The sequence below is a fragment of the Heterocephalus glaber genome, unplaced genomic scaffold (genome assembly GCF_053883595.1).
Source record: "Heterocephalus glaber isolate CG9 unplaced genomic scaffold, H.glaber_assembly_v1.0 deba00000546, whole genome shotgun sequence".
Taxonomy (NCBI): Eukaryota; Metazoa; Chordata; class Mammalia; order Rodentia; family Bathyergidae; genus Heterocephalus; species Heterocephalus glaber.
In genome coordinates this window covers 14,744,766-14,772,591 of record NW_028258147.1, presented here as the reverse complement: position 1 = coordinate 14,772,591, position 27,826 = coordinate 14,744,766, and the positions used below count along the sequence as shown (strand labels likewise).

General features: G+C 37.6%; 1 protein-coding gene across 4 annotated transcripts in view; it reads left to right on the top strand.

Moving 5' to 3' along the window:
- Positions 1-2,024: 2,024 nt before the first annotated feature.
- Positions 2,025-27,826, top strand: part of Cped1 (cadherin like and PC-esterase domain containing 1) — a 280,168-nt gene continuing 254,366 nt past the window's right edge. For 2 of the 4 annotated variants that reach the window (XR_002386702.2, XR_002386701.2), the window contains exon 1: positions 2,025-3,224. Coding sequence is in view for 1 of the 4 variants with exons in the window: in XM_004856454.3 (XP_004856511.2) it covers positions 2,976-3,224 (249 nt within the window). In the remaining 3 variants the exon portion in view is untranslated. The remainder of the gene's footprint in view (positions 3,225-27,826) is intronic. The other 2 variants (XM_021237581.2, XM_004856454.3) reach the window with 2 other exon arrangements.

Below are 27,826 nucleotides of genomic sequence, written 5' to 3'. Positions count from 1 at the left end.
TCCCTTTATCTGCTGTCCTCCTTAGAACTCAATCATTAAGGTGGTAACTCAGTTCTTCAATTTACTAGAATCATCAGAAATTAGAACACTAATATTCCACCTTCTTGATTCCTATTATTTGAAGTCTATCTACAGTATCTGCTTAAAATTTTCAAAGATGTCTTTCATTTTCCCTATCTAAAGGCAATTTTATTTTATTTTAGCATCTGATTGAATCTTTCTTGTGTATTTTGAACTCAGCAAACTGATAATGCATAAGAATGACCCTTCAGATTCCTCAAACATTGGTTTTTCAGATTTCTGGCCTCACTAGAACTGCCTGTTCATTGTGAGTTTCCCAGTAAACTGCTTTCTCGCACCCTAGATCTCATCAGCACAGGAACCATTCCAATTTGAAAATCACATAATTCCTTTTATGTTTCAAATCACATTATGTCCACTAAAACTGTGTGTCCTACAACACTATTGTTGTGGTTTCTATCTACATGTCTCCCAAAGCCTCATATGCTCATATGTGGGGCTTTGGGAAAGTGATTATGGGTCTGATAGCTGACTTTTTAGGAGTTAGGGTGTGGTCTGAAGAGGTGAGTCACTGTGGGCATGACTTGGGAGACTATCTCTCTCTCCAGCTCCTCCTTTCACTCTCTGCTTCTTGAACAACAAGACCTGAGCAGCTATTCCTGTTCTATGCACCCCTGCCAGGCTGTTCTGTCATGGAATCACCTGACTATGGACTGAAACCTCTATAAGCTGTGAGCCAAAATCTCTCCTCCTTTATGTGGTGGGTGTTGGGCACTGTGTCTTAGAGATGAGGAAACTGACTATGACAACTATTGTTTGGCTATTTTTTCTTAAAACTTTCCTCTTCTAAATGTCAAGTGCTACTTCATTTTTCTCTACTCCATTTGTCATGTTATTGAGGACTCTGTATACAGAAAATAATATTAAATCCATTAGAACTATTACATGAAAAAACAGTATAAATCTACCTTTATTGTTAATATTATTTTATTAATCGTTTGATATACCTGTTTTACAAGGTGTTAAAATTGTTTCTCGCTATCAAGAAACTGAAGAGGCCCATTTCTCTGAATCTATAATACCTGGTGACCCCTAGGGGGCGCTCTCTCATAAAAATGTAAGGGACTGACAGCAGAGCGCCTAAAGGCAGGAGTCTCTCTAGGAATGTGGCCTCACGGGAGTACTTCAACACACAAGGAGTGTGGATTAGAAACAGGTTAGAGAACCTACTTAGGTTCAAAGCTTTTGGAGAATGTCTGCTATGAGTGCAAGCCAATCCTGTCGACGCTGAGTTTGCAAAGGAAAGACTGGGAGAGGGAGCAACATGCACCAGGTTCTCGACACTTCTTCCACTGACCCAGCGAAAGAAAATGGAGTTTGCAGGATTGCAACTATTACCTAGCAGGGTTCATGCGACAGTGCGGGTAAAATTGGATTGGGTTGAATTCTGGACAGAGCCTGTTGTACACTCCTTTCTACTGCTCAAAAGTTACCTGCATAGTAAAAACTCACATTAGGAGCAAAATGTCAGGCGATTAGCCTTTGAAGGACTCAGGCCTGAGTTCAGGAATGGGGTAATAACAAGGACTGTAAGAGGACTTGGCGTTATTGTGCCTGCGACAGTTTCCTCTTCTGCGGTCCAGACAGTGCTTGTGACCCTGTTACTTTCATAAGTGTAACCACAATTCCCTTGAGCGAAGAACCCCAAATTAAACTCATGGAGTCTGTTTTAGTCTCATCTTGGACCTTTGGCATCCACTGACTAAGAGCTAATTGCTTTTCCAGTGCTGTTCTAGGAAAAAGTAATGACATAAGGGATCAGACATAAAACTCGTTGCTACATCCTGAAGCTCTGGGTAGGCACCCACATTTCAGGGGAGAGCACAACAGCTGTTTGCAGTCTGTGGCGGCTCAGCCAGGGCTGCCAGCGCTGCTCCCTCTGTCCCCGGAGAGCCGGAGAGCCGGGGAGCCCGGCCCTAGCTCCGCCCCGCTCCGCCCGGCCTGTGGCTGTGATGCCCGAGGTCCCCAGGCTCCCAGCCGAGAGTGCAGCGGACGCGCGCGTGGTGGGCAGCGTGTCACTGCGCGTGTGTCCTTGTGTGTGAGATGAATTGGAGTCACACGACTGGGTGTTTCCTTCCGAGTGGTTTTGATCAGCAGTCCATTAAGGGATCATGGAAACTTTTTTCTGGCTAAAAGGATGAAAACTGAGTAAGTACACAGAACTTTGAACTTGAAACGGAATGAAATCAGTACAAGCAAAACCCGACAGTAACCATGTCCACTGAAACCGCTTATTCCCTTTTTATGTTGAAAGCCGTGAATGCTTACAGCAAAGTGGCTATTTAAAACTGAATGAAGGGAAGCAGTTAAAAAACATAAAAGGACTGAAAACAGGAGTGCTTTAAAAACCGGAGGAAAGACGAGGAACTGCTAGGGCAACCTGGCCTGAATCCAGCTGTGCAACAGGCACTTTTAGTTTTAACCTATTGCGTTCTCAAGAGCTGCTTTCAGATTCCAGATTTACTTTGTTTTTTTGTTTTTGTGGTTTTTTCTCTCTCTCTCTTTTCCCAGTAAAGTTGAGACAGACCTGAACTCCTTTACTGTGAGCTTAAGGATGTTGTGAAAATAAGGCATTTCCGGAAGCAACAGTTTGGCAGTCTGGGGTGCACTCAGATGATTAGTTACAATTACTATTATTTTGATGTCTTTTTAAAAAATCCCAGGTCAGCTACTTTTTACTGTCATCTATGGAAGGGCTCTCATTAATAACCTCTGACTTTTGGAACCTGTGATCTGTTGGCATGACCTTTTGGAAAGTTCTTAAGTGGAGATGGAGCGAACTTGACTGCAGTTGTGGAAAAAGAAGACAGATTTGTCTTTTTCATGCGGACAAAAAATAGCTGCTATGACTTTTCCAGTAACGTGGACAGGGGCCAAGTGAAGCTGAACTGGTCATGCTCTGTCGCCCAGTGTTCCTTTGTCGTCGGCGGTTGTGCACCCGGCCCTTCTTGGTGGGCTTGGTGGTGGCAATCTGTCTCTTCTACCAGACCCTGACCATCCGAGGGAGGAGGAAGCTCACAGGCGCTGTCCCTGGGGCTGCCCGCCCCACACCCACCGAAAGTCTGGCAAACCGGTGCGAGAACAGCTCCACACAGGACCAACAGTGCTTCCATTTCTCCAGTAACGCACAGGAAATCAGAAAGGTAAGACTCCACAGCTTTACTGACGCAATTTCTACAAAGACAGCAATCTGCCTTGCAGTTCCTTTCTGTAAACTAAAATTAACTTCCATGAGGTCTGAAAGGGCTCCAGAGGATGAACAGCCAAGAGAGTGACCTGCTGACTGGGAAACATGTTACATAAGCTTCAGCTTCTTATATCTATCTACTTCCAGAAATGTCTAGTCTCTATTTTATTTTTTATAACTTCACTTCCTTTCAGTGGAATGAAACATAATTTGGAAAAGGGTGATTCCTTCTAAAATATTAAGAATCTAAGAGACCCAAGACTTTAAAGATGAGAAAAATAAATCAAAGTTTCAAAAATTTGATAAACAATGAGTGTCTTTCCTTAAGGTAGTCAGTATGAATGCCCAGACCATTCCAGACTTAAAAATATCTAAAATTCCATTTTATAATTGGATAAGTACATTCTTAATTGGTGGATGTATTTCTAAACCAATACATTTATTTCTGAAGCATTTAAAAGAATGATATGACAAGTTTTATCAAAAAATTGGCATACTGTGTTTCATCATTCATAAAGTTAGGGAAATTGAGATTATTTTATACTTAACACTATTCAGGAGAACTTCACTAGTCTTACTTGTCAAGCATTGGAAAAACACAAGGAAACATAACATTTCTATTTAAATATACCACTTTGTTCATGTCTTTCAGTAAAATGTCAACCTTTATAACAGTCCAGTGTAAAAAAAGAAAAAACTGTATTAAAAAATGGTGTCACAGTTGCTGAATTCTATGTTATCGTAGCAAGATAGTTTAGGAAGCTGTAATTAATGTCATATCTCTACTATAGATTTAGGTCCATCTTCTGATAGTACCGTTTGTAACAGAATTTCCTCTTGGATACCAACACTACTGCTACCATCTTTACCAACCCCTCCAGTGCCACCAATATTTTGTTTTAGAAATGCTTGTTCATTTTATTTCAGACTTATAATAGGCACTGTAGATATGCCACTATAGATATGATCATCATCAATTTCCAGATAGGACAAATGACACTCAGTTTGTTTAGATAGTCCACATGGCTAGCTTTAGGAAATGGTACATCCCAGAGGAATAGAAATCAAGCTTTGCGGTTCCTACCACAAGGATGTTGCTCAAATAAAACCAAATCCAAGGCTCTCAGAATAAATTGTGAAACTACAACTGAAAGAAATTATTGAAATACAAAATTAGATTAAAATGAAGAAAATTTGGAGACCTTTAAGTGAGTGTCATTAGTTAGCAATAATGTCAAGGAATATGTTGACCAAGAAATATAGCAAAGAGTAGCAGACAATATAAGTGGAAAATCCTGTAGAAATAACTTCAACTCACGTGCAAATGAAGTTTTAGATGGTATAAAATAATTGAGTAATGTGTAGTTTTGGTTCATTTATCCTAACATTAACTTATTTGCATTTTTTCTTTTCTTGAACACATCAAATTTATGATTTATCAAAGTCACTTGTGTCAGTTTCTAATGGAGATAACTATAATTTGTTTTAAAATAGTTGAGATAGTTATATATTAAAGTTCCTAAAATATTTTCTATGAATCTTATATGAAGGGATTTTACTCATTAACTTAGTCTTTTTTTACCCTTTTAATGATTTTCAATGAGGCCTGTTTCATTTGTAATTTAAGCATATGTTAACTGCTATTTGCAGACTGTCACAGAAAATCCCATTTCAACTTTGCTTCTCCTGTACTTATAAACAATTGGAAACTTGACGTTCACTCTAGAATTTTCTTCACCAAAAAATGCCAAACATGTGATGACTTCGGTTCCCAAATGATTCACAGTCTTAAATATTTCAACCATAAGGAAGATTCTAAGTTCAAAATTATAGTTCAGAAGCCTAGTAGATATGAATTCTGGGCCATGTGTCTCTATTTTCAACCTGTGCCAGCCACTAGGTTAGAGCTAGTTTTTGTTGGAGAGAAGAAGGGAAGTTGAAAGAAATATAACGCAGACTTCAGTTAAAAATAGATCCAAATAAATTTTGCTTGTTATATATGTTCCAAAAAAGAATCGGTTTCAAATGATTATTCTTTCAGATATTTAAAATGAAGTCAAAGAAATCAACATATAGATCGACACATTGTGATCAATATTTAGATCATTCTCAAAAACTACATATGAAGTTCATTTAAAAAAAAAAGCAAACCTGATGAGATGTTCTATAGATGTTCCTGGAAACTTAAAATTAGCCTTTAGGTATATTATAGATACAGCATTGTTTCTATCTCTAAATTTTGAATTTTCTTATTACTTTTATTGGCAAGCCAAAATATTTGTATTATTAGAGGTTTCCTTTAGTTGATTTTGTCTTTAAGTGCTTTTAACATTATTTAAACAGTTGGTTTTTACCTATACTTTATACATTCAAGAATATATTTGGATGTATAAAATGTCTATAAACCCCAGAAATTTTATGCAAAATATTTAAATATATATATTTCTATATGCAGATCTCTAGGAAAATCATTGATTTTGATTATATATTCAGAACTAAAAACATGCTAAATACCACTAAACATGTTTACCAATCAGTATGTTTAAATGTTTAGTCAGTGGCCTTTCATGATGTGTAAATTGAGTCTGGTTTTATAAACCTAAAATGAATAGAAAAAGACTCCAATTGAGTACATTTAAAAAAGTGTGTCAGTGATTGTAGTAATGTCTGTAGTGATAAACATTCAGAAGGTAGAATATACTCAGGGTATTTTATAAGTGATAGTTTTCATTCATTGATGAATGAGTGTTTCTCAGTCTTTTGGGTTGGAGTTGCTTATAAGAAAAGGCCTTTGCACTTTACTAGCCCAAGAACAGAGGGTTCTCTAGTAGCAAATATTTGAAGGTGAAACTTCCCTCTACACCTTTACCACTGGGATCTGATTCAATGTCTAAAATTATTTTCAGTATAAATTGAGATCATGGTGTGGTATCTGCCAAATTTCCATAGTAAGAAAATATTCTCTTTCTTTCTGGCCAAATTTTAGTTCATTTTTCCATTTGAGCATTCCAAATCCCCTTACTAAGCAGATGTACTGCTGTCATTTCTTCTGGAATTCTGTTAACATGGGATATGGAATATTGTCTGATAATCTGCGATCTTAAAATTCTTTCAATTTAATACATAAACGTAATTGTGCTGTCTTCATTGAAGTAGGTCACTCAGTAGATTTATCTATTTCCATGGAATCTAACACCTTAACATTACATGACACAGGAAGCACATTAAATTGTAAACAGATATAATGGAAGAAAATCTCCTTAGTATATGCTCCTGTAATGGAGAGGTTGCTATTTGGGGAAAACATTTATGCTCACCAGAGCCATGTGTTTCTGATTATGTCTTGTTGAGGCTCCAAAATGAGAAGTGCTATTTCTTCTATTGCCTGACTATTTGTTTTCTTTATCTTATTACTCTCCCTTTTGTTTCAGTGACTATTCTATAAAACTCCTATTTCCCCCAGGAGCTAACCGCGGCCTAAAGCAAACAAATAAATGTACTCGTTTAAACTATTCTATTAATTTTGTTTGAATTTCTAACAGGTAATGACATATTTGACATCTGAAAATTTCTTAAAAATTACACGAAAAATGATCAAAGTATATGATGAATATTTAAATTTAAAAAGATTTACTATAGTAAAAGACACATTGCCAGTATTTCCACTTTAAATGTTCCTTCTTGTTTTGAACAGATTTATCCCATTGTATGCCACTTTCTACAGCAGTTCTAGAAGTCTTTTTTTCATAAGTGTCTTTAGTTGTGCTCTTGTAACTGTCTCAATGTCCTGAATTGATTCAAAACATTTATCTTTCATGATCATTTGACTGTGGGGAAGAGCCAAAACTCTCAGATGCTAGATCTAGTGAACAAGGTGGATGAGGACACAGAGGAGTTTTTTAAAGCCTGCCTTTCTGTTGGATGCTCTTGGCATTAGCATTCACCATATTCTTAGTCACGCCTGGTAATCAAAAGAGGACGTCCAGAACTGCTTTAGAAAGTGGCAAGAATGGGATAAATGTGTTCAAAGTGAAGGGGACTATTTTGAGGAGCATTAATGGCAATGTGTCTTTTAGTATAATCAATTTTAAAATTTAAATATTCTATTTTTTTTTTTATCAGATCTTATACCTAGCCCAGGTGTTTCAGAAACAAAACCTTAGGCAAACTCTTACCTACTAATGCTTTATTTCAAAATGTAACCCCAAAGATCCCACACAAGAGTAGAGAAGAAAATGAAGAAAAAGAAGGTAGGAGAGCAAATACAAGGGGTACATTCACTATGGGGAGATATATGCCTTCCTCTACCACATCTCAGAATGGGCATTGGAAGGAAGGGGCAGAAAAGGCTAGGAATTTATTTCCTGATTTTCTCTCCTCCTGCCTTTTATTGGTTGGAGCCCATCTTGTACTGCTTATAGGTAGTAACCTTGATTCTCAGGGCAGCCACTGGGGAAGCCAGGGCCTTTGAAGGTGCTCTTTTGCAAGTTCCAAGGTGGAGTTGTCTCTCATTTTTAATCTGTACTGTGGTAGGAGCTACAGGTCTGTGGTACAGAGGTGGTAAAATCAGTGCCTGGAGCTTTGTGACCTCGATGGGGTGAGTAATGACCACTATGAGGTAGATGAGGCAAAATGATCTAGTGAAGATAATTTTGGCTCTAAAAAGCTACTAATAAGGCCCAAATCTGTCCTTGCTCTTGGGAAAAGCTTCACTCTCTTTAAGTAAAAAAGTTTGTAATTATCTGAGAACTTTCTTCTTAAACTGAAAAAATAAATAAAACTTCACTCTCCTTTAGCCTTCCTCCTTTTGACTTTTCTCATTCATTCTTTCAATTTTTCATTCACCTAGTACATATTTGCTGAGAAATTTGTATGTGCCGGGCTCTTTATTAGATATTAGTGATACAGAAATTAGAACCTCCAATGTGACAGGCAAATACAGTGGTAGGAAACAGACAAATGTAAGGTTACTTTTTGAAATAAGTATAAGGGGCAGAGCAGGAGGTAGAGAAAAGAAAGAAAAATAGTGTCACAAGAAGAATTATCTATATATACAAAGAAGAAATTAAGTAGCTCAATACATTTAAACAATTCAAATTATTATAATATGAACATGATAAGAAGTTTGGTTTCTAATGGGAATGAAGAATCTCTGAAGAGTGCTAAGCAAAGATTGGCATGACTAAATTTATGTTTTAGAGAGAACATTACAGAACACACATTGCAGAACGGAGTGGAGCAGAGTAGAATTGAAGGTAGGGAGAACTGTGAGTGGGCTAGTTCAAGGCACCTCTTCTTTACAAAATCTAGTTTTTCTCATGTATTTTAAAATACTCTCTTGTCAACATTTTCTAGGACTGGCTCCACAGTTACTCTATTAGCTTACAATAATGCTAATTTTAAACCTCTCCAATTGGATAAATCCTTGCTTATTGCCAGTTTCAAACCTCTCCACTGGGCCATTCCTTCTGCTAGGGAACATGCTTAGCACTGATAACAACAGTAAGCTTTCCTGGTACCTGGCAATCTACCTAGTGTGTTCCCTGTCTCTCTAGTTCTCTTCACAGATAACTGGTTCTCTTTGTGTGCACTTCGTTGCCACCCCTACTCATTCTTTGTGTTTGGTCATTTGCATTTAGTGAAATTTCTTTTTTAGTGATCTACTGACTGCTTCTTACACTAACTACACTGTCTTGGAAGCATCTTACACTCTCAGGTAAGAAGTTGTGAACCTCTGTTTGTGAATTCCATTACACAAAGAGCTTATTTTCTGACCTCTCTGAACTCCTGGTCTCCTTTCAAGGTAAACCCTGCCCTCTGATGGTAAAGGTAAACATTCCTAAATTTTGCTCCTTGATTCTTTAATTGTCTTGTTTTATACTTTTCTTTGACAAATGTATCAACTTTGACAAATGTTAATTTTAATCACTGGTCAGGTCATTCATTCCCTGCATCTTCAATTTCCATATTTTCTAGAATGGTACAACAAATTCTATAAATTTAAATGATTTTTCCTCAAAAATTCTATTCTCAAATCCATGATACCTCTTGGTCTTATTTCCATGTATAGGACCTGACTTCCTCCTCTATCCTTCTGGATACATAGGTTTTAAACCTTAGGGTTAGTTTTGATATTTCTTGCTTTTTACCCATTCCTTTCCCTGGACCAGATGCATCTAGTCTGATTCCCTAACAAATCCATGGTCTGCCACTGAGCCACATGACCGGCTCCAAATTAGAAAGGAACTCTTCAAGTTCCTTTTTAAAATTATTCTTTTAAAAGATTTTAATAGTGGTAAAAGGCCCCACATATAAAATTTATCCTCTTAATCATTGAGTGTATAGTCCAGTAATGTTAACCATATTTACATTGTTCCGTAAAGGCCAGAACATTCTTGCCTTGAGTGCAACTGTTTTTCAGAGCCGTTTATTTCAATGTAGCTGGTCTGTTACCTTTCAGTCTTTCTTCATCTCTTTGTATTCTTAATCATACCTAAATTTCCTCTTTGTGGTTTATATAATGCCTGTAGACATAGTGCTCCATTTTTAGCTCTAGTTTCTAGTTTTTCTCTGAAAACATGAGGCATATTTAGCTCTTGATTATTCTGAATATGTTTAGCAAATCCACCTTAGCACAACCTTTATGGATGGTGTAAAGTAGAATTTTCCCCAGTCCCCTAAACGGATCCAGATTCTAGTTAATCAGATTCCAAAATCTTAGAGTCTACCTTCAAAAATCTCAGTGCTGACCACCATTCATAATTTCATTGATTTCAGTAGTGTAACAAGTTACCCCTCCATCTGCCTGTGCCTTCTGCACTACCTATGCACTACTACCATAATTTCTCAGTGGGGAAGCCTTCAGCAGTTGTAATGTTGAGTCTACTCAGTTGGGTAGATTTTCCTTTTCCTATGCGTGTCACAACTCTCCTCACTCTCTTCCTAAGCATGCTGCAACATGCTTTCAACCCTTGTCTCCCAATCTGCATCTGTGTCACAACCCATAAGCCAGCCCAAAACCCTGTTCTCCAAACTCCAACTTTTCTACCTTTTGCTAGAGTTTCCTCCAAGGAGTCTGCCCTAATCAATACTTTTAGAAAGCTCCATGATCATTCTCAAAGCAATCTGAAACCTGTGCTTTTCATTTCCTTCTTTGTGGTAGACTTTATCTCTGAAAACAGATGTGTGCTTTAATAAAGCCTAATAAAACTTACTTTTTGCTATAGTTTTTTAGAGATAGAGGAACATTAGAATATTAAAACAGGAAATATATTAGAGGTTATTAGGTTTAACATCCTTTGTTTATAAGTGGGGAAAAAGAAGTTTGCAGAAAGAAAGTACCTCCAAGTAAGACATCAAGTTGATAGTGAGGACCGGACTGGACAAGAGCGGTGTTCTTAGTATCTCTGTTCTAGCCTCACATACTATATTGATTTGTTAGTGTTATGGCTAAATTATGTTCTCCTCCCCAAAGAAAAGGTGTATTGAAGTCCTAACCCTTACTTACTACTTCCAAATGTGATCTTATTTAAAAATATGATTGTTTCAGGTGTACTTAGTTAAAATGAGGTCACACTGGAATACAGTGGGCTCCTAATCCAGTATGAATAGGGTCTTTATAAGAAGATAGACAGGGAGAAGTTCATGAAATGATGAAGGAAGAGACTGAAGATATGTAACTGCATGTCAGAGAACACCAAAGTTTGCCACAAGACACCAGAAACTAGGACAAAGCGAGGAAGTATTCCAGTACAGGTGTCAGAGGAAGCATGGGATTACTGACACCATGATTTCAGGCTTCCAGCCTCGAAAACTGTGAGACGATAAATGTTTGTTGTATTAAGCTACTTAGTCTGCAGTGCTTTCCTATGGCAGCCATGGGAAATTAATAAAATTGAGGAGGCAGAATAGTTAAGTATATGAGAGCTCTTGAGTCAAATTAATATCATTTGTTAACCTGCTACTTTGGGCACATTATTTGACTTCTTTAGGATTTAGTTTCTTGACCTGAAAATGAATATATTATTATCTAGCTCCCAAGGCTAACACAAGGCTTAAATGAGATAAATCATGCAAAGCACTTAAAATGTCTGGGAAATAGAAAGTACTCAATTAACTATCAGAATAATTATTATTTAATTTCCTAGAGGACTTATTCATCTCTGTGGTCCCTCACACTTGGCCTTCTCAAAGTGGGTGAGCAGTAAGTAGTTGCTGCAATGAACATAAGCCCTTGGGCAAGGAGAGACTGAGATGAAAGCCTAATGAGTTTTTCTCCCTCTCTTTGAGCCTCTAAACTGTTGCTTTTTCACAGTAAGATGAACTTTTGGAGTCAAGACAAAGCTTAGGGAGGTTGACATGTCAGTCAAAGTTAGGCCTGCTTAAATGTAGTCAAAGTTCTAAATTTTGCTGATCTTTTTTTTTCCTTTTTTTGTTTGAGATGCTGAGTGTTAGAACAGAGGTTGTGGTGGGTTTAGTTGTGTGGGAAGTGGAGAAAAGAGGATAAAATTTTGGACCCTGAATGAATAGCAGATGTATCTATTTGTTTATTGTCTGTTTTTCCTACCTGGAATATAAGTTCATTAAGGTCAAATGTTTTATTTAATTTGTTTACTGCTACATCTCTGCTACTAAAATGATAACTGACACACAGTGAGGACTGTACAAATATCTCTTAAATGCATGACTAAAGGAATGAGTGACGAACTTGAGGGTTAGAGAAGGTTGATCTGACCTCCTTGGTCAGAGCACGAGCCAGAAAAAAGAGAATTCCTTATCCTTCTATTCTTCTCTCTGGTGAACTCTAGTATCCTGCTCTAGTATCCCTTGAACTCCTTTCTGTACCATTTGTTGGGCTTCTGGGTAATGGAAGCTGTCAGGCCTTTTGCTCTACTACATTTGTTTCATCAATTATCACCTGTCTCTCTGGCTATCATCAGCTCTTTTGTCTCATCGAGAGCCTTAATCTATTAACATTCTCAAGTGTCTTTGGTACCAGGGATCGAACTTGGGACCTTGTGCTTGTGAGGCACGCGCCGGAACCACTGAGCTAAAATCCCCGGCCCTCATCATATATTTTTTAAAGAACACCCTTTCCCACTAGTTTGACTCTCCAATTACTTCCCATCTTTCTTATCTTGTCTCCATCCTGTAACCTCTCTCTCTACCAAGGAATTTCTACTTTTAACAGATTGAGTCTACTAAAAATTAAACTTCTTACACATTTTTATATTTTAATTAGATTGGAAGATGTGGATTTTGAAATCATGCTGGTGGGCTTGTCCAATTCATAGTAGCTAAATCTGGGAAGTGGCTTATATGTCCATCAACAAATGAATAGATAAAGAAAATGTGGTATTTACACAAAATAGAGTAATTGTCTGTCATAAGGAAGGATAAAGTTGAGTCATTTGTAGGAAAATGGATGCACCTTGAGACCATAATGTTAAGTGAAATAAATCAGATACATAGGCTTAAATATTGCATGGTTTCTCTTATAGGAGAAACCCAATGTATAAGTAAGAGCAAAATAAAAGCTAGATAATGGAAAGTAGGGAGGTAGATTTTGTTCAGAGGGGAAGGTGATCAAGAGGTGAGGGGAGGGGGAAGAAAGGAGGAAAAGGAGTGAAAAAACGAATTAAGATGTGTGATGTTCATATACCAATTCCCCACAAAGAATATAGGTATTATGTAGTACACACATGTACTAATAAAGAAATCAATCTGAAAAATAAATACAGCGGTTTATATTAAAGACACTTCCTGAAGATAGCAGCATACCACAAGGTGTACAGCTTTTGTGGAATTAGTTGGGCTACCTAGTGAGCATTTAAAGCCTCTGGATTTCTCTGAGATAGTTGATTAGAAATATGTTAAATTTTTATAATGAAATATGTATATGGTGAAAAATTGCTCATTCTGAGAGAATTTTAAACAAATTCAAACTTGCTTCTATTATACAAAATTTTAATCAAGTCTTGATGAAGTTCATATTTAAATAAGTTACATTAGATTTTTTATATATCAGAGAATTAATCATTTCATAGGTGCTATTCCCACTTGTTTTTTTTTCTTCAAGATAACGCCAAAGCTCCTGCTTCTTTCTCCCTCTAAGCAGTTCTATTTATTATACTAACAGAACTGGAAACTCATATGAGAAAAACCTTCTGAAATGGGAACCACTAGATATACTGACATTATAAAAAGTGTACTGTATTACAGTTTTGATTCTGTGGCCTTTTGGGGTGAAAAGAATGTTTTGGTATTACTTTTCCCTGTGACTTTCTTTGTGTATTTTTTTGTAGGAAGCCTTACTCACTAAAAGGATGAGCTCATATTCTAAAATAGGATTTAGATTCTCTGACAGGCACTATACCAAAGTTGGATATCTGCAAGGTAAACAATACTTGGTCAACTTGTGTGCTTTTAGACATTTGTCAAAAATGTAAAACAGCATTTTTACTTATCATTTATGGCATTAAAAAGAGAATGTAATGATAAATGATTTATTAAATCTACTATGCATAAGATGTTGACAATGATTCAACTTCTAATTAAATTTACTAACAGATTCAAGAAGCTTATTATTCAAAATAATAGATGAATGAAAATAATTATTAGGAAGAGCACGTAGAAGAGCTGATCTGGTGCCCTGAAACAACTATTGTTGTTGTCTCTGATCCTTAGTTAGGGGCTCAATGAAAACCCCTACCAGTTGCTTAGGGTGCAACCCAGCAGAGCCACTCAGTAAGGGAGAAGCTCTGGTATTATGCTGAGGATGGACCTAACTATTTACAGCAAAGCTTCAGTCTCAAACGTGTTAAATATATTGCATGAGAAGATCATGACTGTGTTGCAGGACACATAGGTTCAAATTCTAGCTGTGTCATTACCTAGCTATAGGACCACTAGTAATTCTTACCTGAATTTGTAAACTCTCAGTCTTCTCATCAGTACAATGGAAGTGTCTTAGTTGTATTTTTGAGAACTGAGTAAACTTATATCCTTGAAAACATTAAGCATAGTGGCAGTCAGAGTTGGCATCCTGTAAATGCTCATGTCTTTTCTGTTTTTAAGAAGATGGATTTAAACATGTATGTACTTTATTGGGGTTATATTTGCTTTATAGTCCATGTTTTTATTTTCAGCCTGTCTGCTATTTCTTACATTTTGCACAGGCAAATGTTTAAAGTTACTTGTCCCTTAGTAATAGGTCTCTGTCACTTTTCCCCTATGACATGTATACATACAATTGAATGCAAGAATATTCCATGCGCTTTTCAGGTTGTGTATAGTACTTCTTTTCTAGCCTGCTTAAGAAAGTGTGTTTGACTACAGACAGAGAGAATGCAGCACATCTTTCCTGATTTATAAAACTATGTGTTTGGCGTCCATGTAAATTGTTCTCAAAATTTGATATTTCAGTTATTTTCCTAGCCAATCTCTTGTCACCTAGCTCACAGCTAATACTGACAAATTGCAGTTGGTATCTGCTGCCCTAAGCATATTATGTTTATGGTTGAGAGAGAAAAATGAGATAAAGTGGCTAATTTAGGATGGAAGAGTCAGATGATAGAAAAAGCCTGACAATAGTGAATAATCTATAGAAAGAACATAGTATTTACTTATACAATAATATAGTGGTGCCTCATTCATGAACTCAATTCCTTCCACAATTCTGGTCATAAACCAGATTGGACAAGAACTGAATGAAATATTCACACAAGGTCAACATTGAACCTAACCATTGAATTTGATTCGGTTCTCATCCAATTCAGTTTGTGACCAGAATCGTGGAAAGAATCAAGTTCGTGAATGAAGGAACCACTGTATTGCTTCAGGGACTTAGAGTTTCTTGTTTGTTTTGACATAGGAAAAAGCAGGTGTTGTTGGGGCAGTGTACAACTTTTGGAAATCACTGCCAAAGATTCATGTGTATGAGACAGATCCTAACGAGACCCTTTCCCCCTTTCCAGGTGAAAGGGTCTTTGCCTAAGATTGAAATGGAGAACCCCAGGCTCAGTGCTTGATTTGAACAATCACGGATAAGTGACTTCTTTGGTTTCAGTTTCCTGTGACCTAGGGAGGGAAATGCTCATCACATAGTTGCTGTGGAATCAAGAGACACTAGCTGAGAGTGCTTTGAAAGGCATTGAGATTATAAAAGCCAAGAAGAAGAAGAACGTAACATTATCATATCTCAGAGGACAATATCACGAAAATATTCTCATTGCATTTGGCACCTCTTGGGAAAAGAACGCAAATATGCAACATAAATGTGACTACTGGAAATACCCCCTTTTTCATTAAAAAGTAATAGTGTAGTGTGCTATATAGTTGTCAAGTTGTAAAATTACATTTCAAAATGCCACTGGAAGTCCAAACTTGTGCTGTCACAGTTGAGTTTCCTCTTGATGTTTCACTGTTCCTTTAACAAGCAATAGGAAGTAGAATTGCAGTCCAATAATTTTAGCCCTAAGCCTGGTTCTTCCCTAGTGGAAAATCGAGCATTCATTTAACCAAAGTGCACAATGCTCCAGGAAAAATTGAACAGGAAATTAACTTTTCTGTAGCAGTACAGGAACTCCCTGACCTTAAGGAAGCATCAATGAGAAAGTTGACTTTCATATTGAACAGTAAACTGTCCCAATGGGACACACCCAGAGGGCAGAAGTGATTTTTCAATGAGTTTTCCCTCATTCCTCCTTTTACTAGTATCTTTGAGAATGATCTTTTTGTATGTTTCTCTGAGTAAAAAGTGCAAACATTAACTTATGTGAAACTTCCTATCATACAAGCTACCCTATTTATCCCAATATCTTAGAGCTACAAAAACTATTTTAAAAGGAGATAGATTTGAGGCATAATTTTCTTTCTTTTGTGGGAGAGTAGATGAGGATGGAGGAAAAGGAAAAAAGCTTACTGTGTTTCTTTCAAAGAAACAAAATTAAAACAATCTCATGTTTGCTTTAAACAAGCTTGTTTAACTATTAGTGGACATTTGTATTCTTTGAAATATATAAACCTTAAGAAGCTAGAATCTCTCCTACTTCAAATATGAAATAATGGCATTTTAAAAGGAAACTCCCTTTCTGTCATATAAATAGTAGTACACCTCATCCTCCAATGAGGCCCACATGGTCCTAAGCACAATTCTTAGCAGAACCTTAAACAAACTAACCAAGCATCTATAATGACATAATTGAACTTTGTGTAGTCTAGCATTAAAACAAAGCCTTCAGATAAATTACTGACAGGTGGGTCAGGGCTGAGATCAAGTTTACCTAATTCTTGACACACAACATGTCAAATGAAGGGATGAAAGGGATCTAGTATAATTCATGCTGAGGATCCAATATAGAATACCTGTAAGGGTCAGCAGTCTTTCAATTCTTCTTTTGCATTTTTAATTGGATCTCCATCAGTGTTTAACAACCTCATTAAAAACATGTTTTCATCCTCTGCTTTCATAAGAAGACTGAACCAATCTGTCATGTTAGCAGAGATGGTTTCTGACGGGCCCTTAAAGAACTAACTGGACCTCTAGGAAGGGAACTTGCTTTTCTAGCCAGTCACAGAAGAAAGCCAAGAGCTATGATGCAGTGTAATCTGTCTCATGAAAGAAGGTTTAGAGAGTTTAGAAACTTAAAAATCTGATATCAGTATTACATAATTAGCGTTTATTTCTGGTTTTATTAGATGTTCCCACTTCCCATCAATTTTTGATTTTAGAAGTGAGAAATTGGCTATTTAATATTTAAGCATTCTAGAATAAGTGCAATCTGGAGAGCTTTAGTCCTGATCTTGAAGGGAGTGTATGTTAGTGTGATACAGCAGCACCTGTCAATGTGTCTTGTGGGCATGGTAGGCTGGGAGGGGCTCCCAGGGGGAAGCAGGAGAAAGGCATCTTAGGGTTTAGGCAGGCTATAAAGAGTACTACCAAGGGTTATCTCCAAAGACAGCCAAGATTGTGTATCAGTAATGGTTAAGAATGTGTGAAAGGACTATCAGAGATCTCTGCAGCAGGTTCTGATCTCCTGCTTGGTGCTATAATGCAAGGCTGAGAAAAAAACCAAAAAAACCTAAACTATAGAACTAAAGAGACAAAAACAAGAACAAAATCAAAAAACCCAACAATAACAAAAGAAAACACCAGGAGCCAGGACAACCAATGCTGCTCATCTAGCAAAGGCACTGGTCAGTCCAAGCCACTGATTTTTATTGGTAATCATTTGGGGTAAAAGTGAACTACATGCTGAAGGCTAACTTTGTGCTAAAGGGGAACTATGTGCAAGGACATGCAATCATGCAGTTAATATGGATACTTATGCAAGCAAAGCTAGTAAAGGACAAGACAAAGCATTCTCGAATTAGGAACAGAATAGACAAAATATAAGGTTGTAATTAGAACCATGTCCTTCTAGTTAAGAAGGTTTTAATTGTGGGAATGGAATTTGGATGCGAGTTACTCTAACCTCAGCATGTGGCATGTAGACTTCGGCCAGACTCACCTCTCAAAACAAGCCACTTGAGGGGTTAACTCTATAGCCTGCACTGCTTACAGCTTGCTTTGGCCATAATCAATACTGTGGTCCCCAACAAAGGACAACACTAGAGGCATTAGAGAGTGATCAGCCATGTCAGTGTTCAGAGTAAGCAAGACAACAGAATGAGTGGCAAGGCATGTGCTAAGCAAACTCAGTTTACTTCTTGCATATGGAGTGTGGGACCTGAATATTTAGCACACTTTCTCCCATTCTTCTTAACCATTTGGCCCTTACATGAGTAAGATGAAGCAGTTTCCCCAGTTTGTCAGGTATGTTTCTCTATCCTGTAGTCTGATCTGCAAGAACTGGAGCTGACCTCGGCTGACCTGGAGATGCAGGTCCACTTGCATGGACTGTGCTGGCCACCCATGCTTAACCTTCTGTGCAGTTCATGGTGCCCTGGATTTCTGGGGAGAACCAGGGTAGACTGGTTGTTATGTGGATGTGAATACCAAAGAGTGACAATAGGAGGCAGAGATACAATCTGTTTGGGATTGGCAATATTAAACATGTGAAGTGAGTTTAGGAACTTATCTATCCTCCTCTCCCATGGGGCATGAATGTAGTGACTGGGTAGACAGGGAATAGAGATGCTCTTAATCCCCACTCAGTGCCTAAATTCGACCCTCATATCCGGCAGGTGTTTCATTAGGCTGGACTCCCTGCCCAGAGGAGAATGTGTGTGCTCCAGTGCCAGAAAGAGATTCCAGGCTGGCTGCCATCTGCTCTCTCATGGCAGGTCATGGTGACCTAATGCAGAGGTGACAGACAGAGAGGACAGCAAGTCTAGGAGAACAGTGGAGTCATAAGATGGACAGGTTGGGTGGTGGAAGGATGGGCAGAAATCTTTGTAGTTGAGAGCCTGGAAAGAAAAGAAAGAGGGTTGAGATAGAGAATAAAAATGATGAATTCTGGAATTGAATAAATGAATTTTATGAGAAGGGCCTAAGATTAGAAAATAGTGACCATATTTTCTAGGCCATTAACCAGGAATGCTTGATAAAGGACTTATGTATTTATTTATAGAGCATTATAATATTAAATTATATTTAGTGGTACAATTAATGAATTGCCTTTTTTATCTATCCCCCAAATCTAAGAAGCATATTCATTCCATATATGGCCTCAATGTCCATATTTTTTTCTTCTAATGGTATGTTTATTGTGGCACTAATGTTTTACCAGAGAATAGTGGAGATGTTGGCTCAGCGATTATTTTTCAATGCTTTAATGTCCCTGGTATACAAACACTACCTTTTCATATTCTGTTTATAATTTGACAGGACTCCTATAGTCATAATTAAATTTCTGAAGGTTTTTATTGAAAATATTTTACTTTTTCAAGAGGTTCTTTTATCTGACAACTTCTTTAGAAGATACACATTTAATAATTTTACATTTGTCTACTGTTCTGTTATCTCATACAGGAGGAATTATATATTCTTGAAAGCTTTTATATAAACTATTTGAGTCTCCTTTGACCTTTGCAGAAGCATGACCAGTAAGACTGAAGGTGCAGTGTTCATTTTCAGATGAGGAAAGTAAAATATAGTTTATAGAGCACCAGCAGACAGTGAATAGGGAAGTACTCACTGGAGACTTGGGATCAGCTGGACAAGACTCTAGCTGACATTTGGAGTGTCTGGTATGAGCATCTCTGGCCAGTGGCATGCTGTTTAGGTATTGACATTGTTGTTGTAATTGCCCCAGTGCTTTTTACTTTCTGCTGCATTCCCTTTGTATAGACTTACTATTTTAAGGGTAAGTTGCTGAATTAACTCATTGTTTCAGCATCACTGGACAGAGACTTGTTATTATTTTAACATGTTTCAGAAGAACAAGGTCTCTCCTTGTGCTCTGCTTGTTGTTTCATGAGGGTGGATTGTCCCTTCTATAATTTCTTCATTATGGAGGATGTCCTGTAAGGACTGCTGACACTGAAAGACCTCTGAAAGTCAGCAGGGAGCACTTAATCTAAAATCAGCAAGTGTGAGCAGGGCTTGGGGCTGCAAAGAAAATGACTTCTTCCTCCTGTTATGTTGTATGGAAGTGTCTGAGGAGGAGGAGGACAGGGAAGGGGCAAGAGTGCAGAGAAAGAAGGAGGGAGAGGGAAGAAGAAGACACCAAAGGCATTTGCTCCAAAACAGGGATTGATTTCAAATGTGCCAAAAGAAAAAGCAAATGCCATCTCTCCTGATTGCCTCATTTCTAGTTTTCTTATTTTTAAAGATATCTTGAGGGGCTATGTCAGGGTCACATCTCCCAGCTATTCCAGTGTGTTTGTCATCTCAGCTGCATCTTTGTTACGTCTGTAACGTTGCAATAAATAGAAAAACTGATGGCCCACAGCTGTGCTTCGTGGGTGGCATCTCAAGGCAAGGAATCTTGAGTAAGCCGGAGGAAGAGCCTTCAGAGGAGGCTGAAAAATATGCTTCACATGACTCTAAAAATGGCTAGAAAAGGGAAAAGGGAAATTCAGGAGATGCAGAGATAGTCCTTCCACGTGGGTTGAAGTGGATGAGCATTTCAGTGGGGTTGGAGACAGGGAGCCAACAGCTATGGCAGGGCATGGCGTGGCCACATATCACAGCTGTGGCCTCCAGATAGAAACCCCAGGGAAAATTACTGTTCTTAGGTTCTTGGTTTGGTTTTTAGTTTCTCCCAGCTCCACAATCCATGCTATGTGTGAGGCTTATCTTGAGGAAGGAATGAGCTGTACACACACACACATACGAAGCTACATGCAGCATGACTGTGCACTCATGGACAAGCTGTCCAGTCTGCATCTTTTCTGTCTTACAGTTTGCTCCCCTCCTCCCTTTTTTTCCTTCATTTATACAAGATGGATATTATGCACCCTTTCAGAAAGGCAGTGTATGTTTCCAAGGCTTTGAGTGAGGAGGAGCAATAAACATAGAGGTGAACAAAGAATCCTTAGAGTTTCCCTGTAGATTTTGTGCTTAAGGTTTTATAGATGTAAAGGGGAGTGTCTTCTGATAAGTAAAAATCATACTATATCCTCCAGATTGGAGTATTTCAGAGCCCTACAGACTAAGGCAACTTGACATCATTTATCATTATCATTTATTTTCTAGCATGGATGATCAAGTCAAGATCAGTCTGCTGTTCTCTGTTATCCTCTCTTGTGCTCCTTTTCTTCTAATATATGTTGGGTGTTCACTCTTTCTTCACAGCAAATCCTTTCTTCTGAACTTCTTTCTCCTCTGGAAGATTTGAGTCCTCTCCATTCTCCTATGATTTGGCTGTGCTGCTGCTGTCTCTTCTCACATTTTCTAGAGCTCAGATTCTCACAGTTCTCCCTCTTTCCAGCCTTCCATTGCATGGTTTGATGCCTTTTTAGGGCAAGTCTTACTGCTTACTCACTCAGTTTACTGTCTCTGCTTCTGTAATTTAAAAACTCTTTTCTGCATTCTGGAAAGGTGCCTTACAGTTCTTAGGAAATCTTATGATTTAGGTAGTAAATGTCTGGCCTTCTAGAATTCTATGAGGATAGTTATCCTTCCTTAAAACAAAATGAAACATGAGAAGCATCCTTCCTGTACTTCTACAAAGTTCAGTTTTCCTCATCTGCCTCTTCCCTGCTGTAGTTTTCAGTAAAGAATCAAGTTCATCAAATATGGATATACTTGTAAAGACTAGAATAAAGTTATCAATTTTTGTATTGTCAATTACTCACTAGGTTAAGCTTCCTCATAGCTACTTAACAAGATAATAGATAATGTGGCATTGTTTTTTGGAAATCATCATTACCAGATGTTTTGTGCTGCTAGGTGACTGTGTTTGCCACTCACAATAAAAAGTGTCCATGGTACTAACCTTCAAGGACTTCTTGATTTAATTTCCATTCTCACATTTTCTCTGCTTTAAAGAATTGTCTGTCTTATTTCATATACAAAGCTCACAATACAGAGAAGCAATAGCACCACACCATCCATAAGAGTATTCCTTAACAGACCAGAATTTCATATCTGTAGAAAGTTTTGTTGCATGATTTCACTGTTTGAGAGAGAGAGAGAGAGAGAGAGAGAGAGAGAGAGAGAGAGAGAGAGAGAGAGAGAGAATTCAGAGATAGGAGCTAAAACATGGAAATTCTCAGTGATATGGGGGTAAAAGTAATAATGGGAAGGAAGATTTTCCCTTGGTAGGGGAAAGAGTGGAGAATCTAGAGAATAGTGTGATTAGCTATAGAGAAGAGGCTAGGTTTGTTTTATAACAAGAAGAGGAAAGGAAATGTGGATAGGCTCCCAGGTTGTCTGAAAGAGAGGCTGTGTAAGTCAGTGTGTTTCCTTCTAATATGCTAATTTACTTTATGAATGGAGTGCCAGAGTTATCTGCAGAAACATGGAGGTGGCTGCAGAGTGGAATGTTTTGTCATTATGGGAAATATGATAGAGAATTAACCAGGAAACATATAGCGGGATGGCCTGGGGAACCTGAGGCTGAACCGAGTCTGCCTCTGTCCAACTGGACACTTCGTTAGGCAGCTGTTTTAGTTACTTCTCTTGTTGCTGAGACAAAATATCTGACACCCAAAGTTAAAAGGGGAAAGGTTTATTTAGTTCACAGTTTGTAGAGGGTTCAGTCCATAACCGGCTGGCTCCAAGGCAGGGCGGCATGGCAGACAGGTACTGAAAAGGAGAAACAGTTCATGGCAGGCAAAAGGTAGCAAAGCAGCAAGGGAGGGGTCTTAACAGCATCTTTCTGCCCCTTTTATATTGTTTCTAGGCTACTGGGATTAAGGTGGTACCAAACTAATCAGTGGAAGGATTTAGTAATCACGCACTCTAGACCCAGCTACCTCTGAAAAAGCCCCACCTATGCCTGCATGACGCTTTGTGGAGACATCTTGATTCATTCCATAACAGCAGCTCTCTGCATCCCCAGACCAAGGCCAGGACAGGCAGGCGGCAGTGGCCTTCCTCAGGTCTCCCAGCTTGGTGTTCCCATCACATCCCCTCCCTCCAGACTTCTCTGCCTCATCATAATTTACTATAACTAGTGCTTATGTCTGCTTTCTTTGATGGGCTGTTTTCTTTTTGAAGGCTGACACTTGTCTTGTTTCTGTGGTTTCTCAGCTATTTTGGCATGTGAATGTGACAGAAGTGCAGTGGAGAGAGGGGATTTAGTATATTGGGAAGAGAGTGATTGGAGGGTTGGACCATGGAATCTGAGCTGCAGACAAAGAAGGGGAGGAGAAAAGAGACTGGCAGAACGTTAGGATTAGGGGGGATGACTAATAATTGAAGAACTAATATGTTGGACTGAATGGGAAAAGATGATAATTTATGAGTGATCAGAGAATGAAATATTTCACTTAATATACTTCAGAGGAGGGGCTCTTTTGGAGATCGGGAATTCCAAGATGTGGTCATTGGAGTGGGTGGTCAAAATGAACTGGAGGAGAGAATCACTGGGAATAAAAAGGTCAGGGATATTTTGTGGCTTTACAGGCAGATGTTGATGCCTCTATTGAGGTGTTTCTAGTGGATTTTTTTAAAAATCTGAAAGCAAGTAAAATTATTGAAGGCCATGAATATGATTACAGATAATGAACCCATATTTTGTACTCATGCATCCATTCATTTACTCCTTCCTTCATCCCAGCACTACCACAGTAGGCTGCATATACAAAAATGACCATAGCAAACAAGAGCAGGCCCTCCCTGTACAGAGGAAGTTTACTGGTGGGAAGAGTAGGTTGAGGGATAGGTCATAAGGATTTTAGCAACGCTTCCATAAGTGGGTTCTACTTTGTCAAAGCTCTGTTGGGGATACATTTTTAATATTAAAACTTTTGTTTCTCTATCATTTAGAACCTACATGGAGCCACAAAGGAGCAAACTTTACTTTCTCTGGATGTTGAGGGTGGGGATGGTGTGATTTGGGAGTATAGTCAGAAGGTTCTTAGTGACTTAGAAGGTTCTTGAGTAGTTCTGAGAATGTGTTTCCATTCCATCATGGGCTTGAGATTCCATTGAATCAGCTGTAAAATTCAAATAGGGGCTCACTAATACTTCATTTAGGTTGGGACATTCTTACCAGACTCTATCTAGGAACCTGTGGGTCCTAAAGTATTCTGAAATTGTAGGAGGATTTTTAAGTGAAAATATGTGTATGATTTTCATCCTGGAAAACTCCTTCCATTTTATTTCTTACATTCTCTAAAATAAGTGTACATTTTACCAATGGGTAAAAGAATCTATTTTATTCTTACAGAGTAAAAATTAAAAGATAATTCACTATGATAGTCTGTAATATTTTTAAAATACCAAAAATCTGGACCAGGCAAGCAATTTAACTTTTAATCATATATGACATATATCTGAAGTCCACTATATGATTTGTATTTGAGCATCAAAAGATGTCATAAATACACAGCCGTTTCAATAAATCCAGGAAAAAAATCTTTCTGCCATGTGGAAAAAAGCTAGTTTTATTTTTCGTCTCTGCAATATTTTAAGGAGATGTATTATCTTGATTTCACAGTAAGTTTTGGTGAAGACTCGTTAACAGTGTAGGTAACTGAGAAACACAGCACTTTAATAATATTGTTTTGCGTTCAGTTTTTTCACTGTAAATTCATTATCTTGTTCAAGTATTGAACTCTATTCTGTCATTCTTACTACTATTCAAAATTCTATTGAAATACCTTTCTTTTTTTTTGTATTAAATTCTTTTATTGGTACATTGTAGGTATACAACACAATTACATTTGTCATTGGGAATTGTACCTTTATATAATGCATCTTGGTTCTTATTTTTTCCCCATTCCTAGCCCTCCCTTCACGCCCTCCACCCTTCCCTATTTACAAGGACTTTATTTCCATTTTTTCCATTGCTCATCATTTTTTCCTTTCCCTTCTTTCCTTTCCCCTGCCCCTCCCACTACCCCTACCCCTTTGGACCTTTTCTTCCTATTTTACATTATCGATTATTCATTCTAATCATTGGTACATTTTAGGTATACAGTATAATGACATTCATCATTGGAAATTTGCACCTTTACATAGTCTCTCTTCGTTCTTGTTTTTCATCTTTGCCCAGCCCTCCCTTCAACTCCTCCAGCCCTCCCTATTTACAAAGATTTTGTTCCTATTTTTCCATTTTCTCATATTAATCCCATTCCCTTCTATCCTTTCCCTTAGCCCTCCCACTTCCTTCCCCTTCGCCCCTTTTCTTCCTATTTCACATGACCTATTATACATTTAGTCCTTATTTACACTTTCAGTTTCTCACACCAGAGAAACTATTCGGTGTGAAATACCTTTCTTAACACAAATTTTGTCCACTACCTATTACCAGTATTCCATGGTAGTATGCATAACAAAATTTACATATTAAAGAAAAAGATGTTTGCATTCATTCATCATTCAAAAGATACTTATGATATGCCTCTTTTATACCAATTACTACACTTAAGCTGGGCAAATAAAAGCGAGAAAAACAGACAAAAATAAATGATTTCGTTTAATTTATGTTTTTGTATGGGGAGGCAGATGATTAACGTAATAAATAAATTATATGTGTGCATCAAAGAAAGATGACCCCTACAGAGGAATATGTGTATCAAGTATATGGAAACATAGTTTATTGCAGAAATACTTTTTATGATAGAGTAGTTGAAAAGCTTATGGAATTCATAATATAAAGGGAAGCTACAATATAATATTAGCATTCAAGTTTATTCATTTTAATATCACTTATTGGTGACATACTATATTTGACATTTTCATGTCAAAAATTAATTTAATTTCTAATGCAACCTGATGAGGTAGGATTTGTTGCTTCAACTACATATATGAGAAAAGACATATCTGTGATAAATATATGATAGATTTTTAAAAGTATCCCTACTGGATGAAGCAAGCAAGTTATAGAGCCAAAATTAAGTCCAAATTTTTGATTCCCAACTCGCTCATTATACTACACGTTGCTGTATTTAACAGTCCCTGTACTTTATCAGAGCATTCTATCCTTTCTTTATCTAAAGTGGTAAACAGATTTCAGATTTTGAAGTCCTTCCCGTAAAAATATTGTGTTCAGTTATAAGACAACTCTCATGTGATCTAGCAAAGTGATTTCTGAAGAGTATTCTGCCAATCTCTCAGGAAGAGAGAAGCGACTGACTCAGAAATTCATGTATAAACATTCAGGAATACTCATTCTTTTCTAAAGTCTGGTCAGCAGGGCTGTAAGTCTCAAGCTGGTTGCAGTGGTGGCCAGTGAGTAAATGTAGTCTTCCACTAAAAATGTATCTTTGAAACTGCAAGAGTAATCAGGAGCTCTGATTTCCAAACTGCTGCTATTCACATTTAGTAATCCTGTATTTGCTCATGCGGTTGACATAACTGTTCACATAGTTTTTATTTCACTTATGCAGTGTGTGCACCTGTTGTTAAACTGGCTAAAACTGTTCTTGCCCTTTGGTATGGGGCCATTCTCCTGATACAGTGTGTTATAAATATTACAAGGGCAGGAGCAGTTTATATTACAGGATAATACAACATAATTTAATACAAACAAGCTCATTTCCTGTTTATTCGCTATGGTTTGAGATGTGAATTAAAATATCAGTCTAAGTTATAAAGGTTACAACAAAATATGGCCAGTAATTGTACTTTGCTTAAAATATACTACACATAATATATATTAGAATAAGTTACATTGCTCCTGCTTAAATTGATCCTGGTTGGGAGAAAAGGAGGGGTGCTTTCCTTCAATATTCAAATTAAAATAAGTTAAAATTTTAAAGTGCATTCTCCTCATGTGAAATTCCTGCTATACTTGAGTCAGCTGTAATAGAGAGGGGCATCTTGTGATTATGAAGGAAAATAATGTGACAAGGGAATGCTGGATCTAGTGTGTTTCACTCCAGTGGCACTGCTATATTTGAAAGCTTCTGTCTTCCCTTTCACCTAGATTTGTTTATTTTGACCCTTAATAGCTACTTGGTTCTAACCCCTCTGTTGAAAGACACAACTAGGGTTCAGTTTCAAATACCTCTTACAAGTGTATTATAATTACAACTTTTTCTAGGGAATCATGTCCCACTTTTCAGGTAAGTTCTTGAATGTAAGTGGTTTCCTCATCAATACAACATAGCGTTCTTTGACAAGGGAAAATAGGTAAGCATGTCTTTCTAAAGTACAATGTATGGAAGATATGATTAGCTAGCATTCTGTTCCTTTCATCACACATCTCATGTATTAAGCACCTATGTAAGGATGTGCCAGGCAGATCTGCAACTCAGGAGGCTCTTCTAACTTATTTTTCTCTATGATGTATTATTATTATTTTAGAGTGCACACAGCACTTCCTCTGTGGTATACATAGCCTTAAACACTTGGCAGATATTAAAAGGTAGTGTCCAAGATCCACACAGGTATACCAGGTAGCTGGTGAAGATAAGCGATTCAGATCCAGCAGTTTGGGTTTAGACTTGCTACTTCCTGCACTTCACTAGGCTTGGCTTTTAAATTTTCACGTAGCAATAGTTTGTATGCAATGAAAACTAAGATGTGGCTCCTGTCCTTACAGGGTTTATAATCTAAATTTGTTTGTTCTTCTTTCTCTATATATCTTCAAAGATTTTGATAGCACACTAAGGCTCATAATTTAACTGCTTTCATTTATAAGCTCCTGTCATGTATATGTTCTGGAATGAACATTAGAGATTCACCAGCAATGCAGGCCTGCCTATGAGGGAGCTGGTGTGAAGAGATGCAGTATCTTTTCATAAATGCTTAATGCAATATGTGCTTAAATTGAAATTTTCCAAAAGAGATAATGTTTGAAGGATGGTTCAGAGTTTGATGGATGAATAGATGAAGAAGGAATTGTAAGTGCAAGTCACAATGATGAATTAAGGACAGGTTGTAGGTGAAGAATGGAAATGAGTAAGTGTGATGTGACCAGAGAAAAAAGATAGGGTCCAAGCTTAATGGTCTTTCTCTTGATGAAGAACTAGAAATAACTCTATCAGTAATGGGAA